Source organism: Falco naumanni, chromosome 5 (genome assembly GCF_017639655.2).
Source record: "Falco naumanni isolate bFalNau1 chromosome 5, bFalNau1.pat, whole genome shotgun sequence".
Lineage (NCBI taxonomy): Eukaryota > Metazoa > Chordata > Aves > Falconiformes > Falconidae > Falco > Falco naumanni.
Window position 1 is genome coordinate 16,449,166 of NC_054058.1, and position 4,063 is coordinate 16,453,228.

The 4,063-nt window shown below is 48.4% G+C and overlaps 1 protein-coding gene across 1 annotated transcript; it reads right to left on the reverse strand.

Moving 5' to 3' along the window:
- Positions 1 to 795: 795 nt before the first annotated feature.
- REP15 (RAB15 effector protein) lies at positions 796 to 3,700 on the reverse strand. Its single transcript, XM_040595005.1, is given in 3 exon segments — positions 796 to 2,631; positions 2,634 to 2,939; positions 3,586 to 3,700. Coding segments are annotated over 3 exon segments (726 nt in total). The 3' UTR covers positions 796 to 2,326.
- Positions 3,701 to 4,063: the final 363 nt, after the last annotated feature.

The window sequence follows — 4,063 nt, forward strand, 5'->3', positions numbered from 1 at the left end:
AACCCCTTCACTTTGCTTTTACTAACTTCATGAGGTAGGTAAATAAGATAGCAATTTAATGCAAAAATTAAAGCTTTTCTGCTGGTCTTTTATAACCCAATCAATCCTGCTGCAGTGTTAGTTGTGCTGTTACTCTAAACGGGTGGAAAAACCCCATCAAAACCAATCCAAACTCCAGCCCTCCTGCGTGGGCAGAGTCTCCCCCCTCCTTGCACATATCCCCGTAGCTATGCATGCTTTCTACATAAACACCAGAACTACCCCGTGTCCCACCAAACCCCTGCTACACACAAAAAGTACAATAGCATCATAGAAGCGTTTAGGTTGGAGAAGACTTAAGATCATCAAGTCCAACCATTAACCCAGCACTGCCAAGCCCATCACTAAACCATGTCCCTAAGTGCCACACCTACAGGCATCTGAAATGCTTCCAGGGATGGTGACTCAACCACTTCCCTGGGCAGCCTGTTCCAACGTTTGATAACCCTTTCAGTGAAGAAATTTTTCCTTGATATCCAATCTAAACCTCCAATGGAGCAACTTGAGGCTGTTTCCCATCATCCTATGGCTTGTTCCTTGGGAGAAGAGCCTGACACCCACCTCGCTACAGCCTCCTTTCAGGGAGCTGCAGAGGCAGTAAGGTGAGGCCTCCCCTGAGCCTCCTCCTCTCCAGACTAAACACCCCCAGTTCCCTCGGCTGCGCCTCACAAGACTTGTGCTCCAGACCCTTCACCAGCTCCGTTGCTCTTTGGACATGCTGCAGCACCTCCAGGTCTTTCTTGAAGCGAGTGGCCCAAACGTGAGTGACACCAGCCTTCGAAAAACAACTGTATCTCAATGAGTTATTTCAAAACTGAAAGGCTTCCCTTCTCCATACTAGCCCTGCATGTGACTCCACAAAAATTTCACAGTTCTCTGCATGTTTGTTTTTGTTTCAGTTCCCCTTTCAGCCATCACACCTATGCCATGGAAAACTGCAGACGGTTTTGGCAGCTGCCCCATCTTATGGCTCAAATAGTAAGTAGAAAAATATGAATGAGATTTTGAAATTTTTATTTTGTTAAACAAAATTACAAGAAAACTATAGGTGGAGGAGTTTTGCACTGACAAAATTATTCAAGTAGCTATAAACAAAGTGAGTTTACCGATTTGAAAACTGAGCAGGTCTTCCTTTACTGGTTAACAGTAGCTGAAACAAAGTAATTACAATTCTGCAAGCCGGAAGTCTCACTTTGTCCACTAAAAGCTGATGGAAATGGAATAAATCAGTCCTTAAATGCAATCAGCTGCTAAGCTACCGAGAACAAATTCATCATGAAATAATTTTGCCTCCTCCATACTCTTTTGTGTGATTAGTCAGGTGCTGCCTCTGCTGCCATGAAAAGTAAAAATACCCTCCATCTCCAGGGCCAGGTTTTTGTCCCCGTTGGTTGATTTTTCACGTTTTCTTTAACGCCAGCCCCTGCCTTTTGCCATGCGTTGACCTGGTGCCGCCACTCAACAAAACCAGGCTTTGGAGCCGGGACCAACCCTGCCCCTGTGTTGCGGTCACAGCTCTGAGGCCCTCTGTAGCCTGGCACTGAGCTGTTTTAAGGGGCAGGTAATTAATATGTTTATCTTATAGCTCATTTCTATTGCAGGGAAGGGCTTTTCCTCTTAGTTGGGAACCAGCTCACTCCTCCAAACCAGTGTTCTTAAGCCCTGATACTGTCCTTCATGCTCAGTGCAGATCTCCTGACCAGAACCAGTACGTCGTCTTTATTACAGACTCTGCCGTCGATCACAGGAAAAAATCTGCCACACGGTTAACAGAGGCTGTGAGTCAAATCTACCATGACCTCCCAAAGGCTCAGGGTGATAAAGCTTTCATCAGCTCCAGCCAAGACTATGTCTGGTGAACAAAATGTTCTGCAAGAATGATGCGCCTTCTATAAACATGTTTTTCTGGCAGGGTATGTCCTGTTGTTTTAAAACTTGGAGAGACTGACTCAGCCTGGCTTCTGCAGGAGCTAAGGGAATGCAAGGGGTGGAAGGGAAGGTGGGATGTGAGGGGGTGCAGAGGATGGCATGTCAGAAGAAAAGGTAAAGAGGCTAAGCTGAGCCCAATGCAGCCTCTGGTGCTGGCATGCAAAGAGCCGCTGCTGTTAACCAGTGGTTTACAGAAAGTTTGGTCTGTTTTTTGTGCCAAGGCAGTTTTCCAACACGTCTTTTGTGGGTAGGAAGCTGTCGGTACTAGTGACAAATTGCCGTAGCACATTCCTGCCCAACAGGCGGCATTTTTGCTCCTCCTGGGCAATGCTGTCTAACCTGACTCCTCAGATGTGCCTCAGGCTTCCCTGGCACATGTGATGAACAAGCCCAGGCAGTCCCATCCCACCAGGCGGCACAGCTCTACCAGCTTCCCAAACCTGGTCCCACTTTGGAAGCAGTCACCCACCCGCGCAGCTCCCCCCAGCACAGCAGGGCTGCCCTCCCAGCAAAGCTCGGCCAGCTGCACCGCCTGCACCGCCAGCCCAAGTTTGACTTGCTTGTCAGCTCCAGACAGAGTCCAGACCCAGCGCACCCCACACAGGGAGGACTGCTGCTTGGTCATTTTGCTTGTCATGATCCATTCCTCCATTCCCTTTTCATGCAGAAACTGAAGAAGTTGACCGAAACCATCTCGCTCAGCCTGTTTGTGGCCGGCTGGAATTTGCTCTGAGGATCCATGAAACCAAGATAGTCCTTCCACCTTTGAGATGCATGGACCACGCCTTGGCTGAAGACTTCACAAATGACTAGGGTTTCAGCCTTGTTCTTCTGGTTGTCCTTGGGTGCCTCCTGGCCCGTTTTCTGTGCAGGACTTCGTTTCCACGTGCAGACTGCCTCAGGGAAGTCCCTTCCTTTTCCAGCAAAGGCTTTGTAGTTGCTGGGCTCAGCCAGACCTATTAAGCATGCACGTGGTTACCTGCTGCCTTCCAGATGAAGGTCATGGCTTTCTCCTGGGCGTTTCTCTACAGCTGACTGAGCAGCAACCAGCCCAGCAGGCCCAGTGACTTTCCCACCTGAATTCATCTGTGCTTGTTTTCCTTGCTGTTAATTCTGGCACCATTTCTTCAGCTGGTGCTATCCCATTACAGTCTGATTTTATCTCCTTTGATCTCCTTTCCAGGACTATGAAGCAACCTTTTTCTTTTAAATCACCCAGAGCAGGCATCCAAACCTGAAGACTTCTACAGGGTGCCTGAAATGACGTGGTGGTGTTTTTTGATGGGCTGTCGGGTGTTGTATTCCAGTATTAACTGCTGCTACTGTCAGTAGCATTAGTTGTGCCGTGGCAGTGCACACCACCTTGGACTTTTGGCTCAACCGAGAAGCTTGTGCTGTTGCTGCCTGTAACCGGATTATCTCAAGGAAGCTTGGACAGTCAACGCAGCACAATGCAGGACTATCAAATGCAGCTACAATAAAATGCTTCCTATTCTCCCTAGCAGTGAAAGCTGGAACACAGGCTTACCGCGGCAGCAGGAGCCAGCCCTGTTCAGCTCTAGATGTTGCTGGTGCCAAATGCACCACTCTGGTCTCTTCATTGGTCCAGGATCTCACCATCTTTCCGAAGAAACAGGCTCTGTCCTGCTGAATGCTGCTCTTCCTCCTCTTCATTCTGAATGAGTGAAGAAAGTGCCAAGGATCTGTCTTTCTCTGCCCTCTTTACTCCCATTGCTCAAAACTTCATTTGATCGATCTCTCCTTCTGACTACAGCTGTTGTGCTCCTGCCACCCAGGGAAACACCTTCTCCGATGCACGGGCTGGTCAGTCCGGCTGCTGCCCTTGGGTCCCCTCTCTAAGAAACAGATCATGTCTTACATATTACGTGTCTTTTCTTCCACAGGTCTTCAAATGTGTCATGGGCCCATCTCCATTCCTTCAAGACCTTCTCAGAGGGAACATGCTGCTGCTTCTCCTGGTATCTCTGACTGTAACTCTAATTTCCTTTCTGATCAAAGGTTCTCCATCACTTAATACTCTCCTTGCTGACCACGGCTCCAAATCTACTTGCAACTCAGGAAGCTTTTCTTCTTA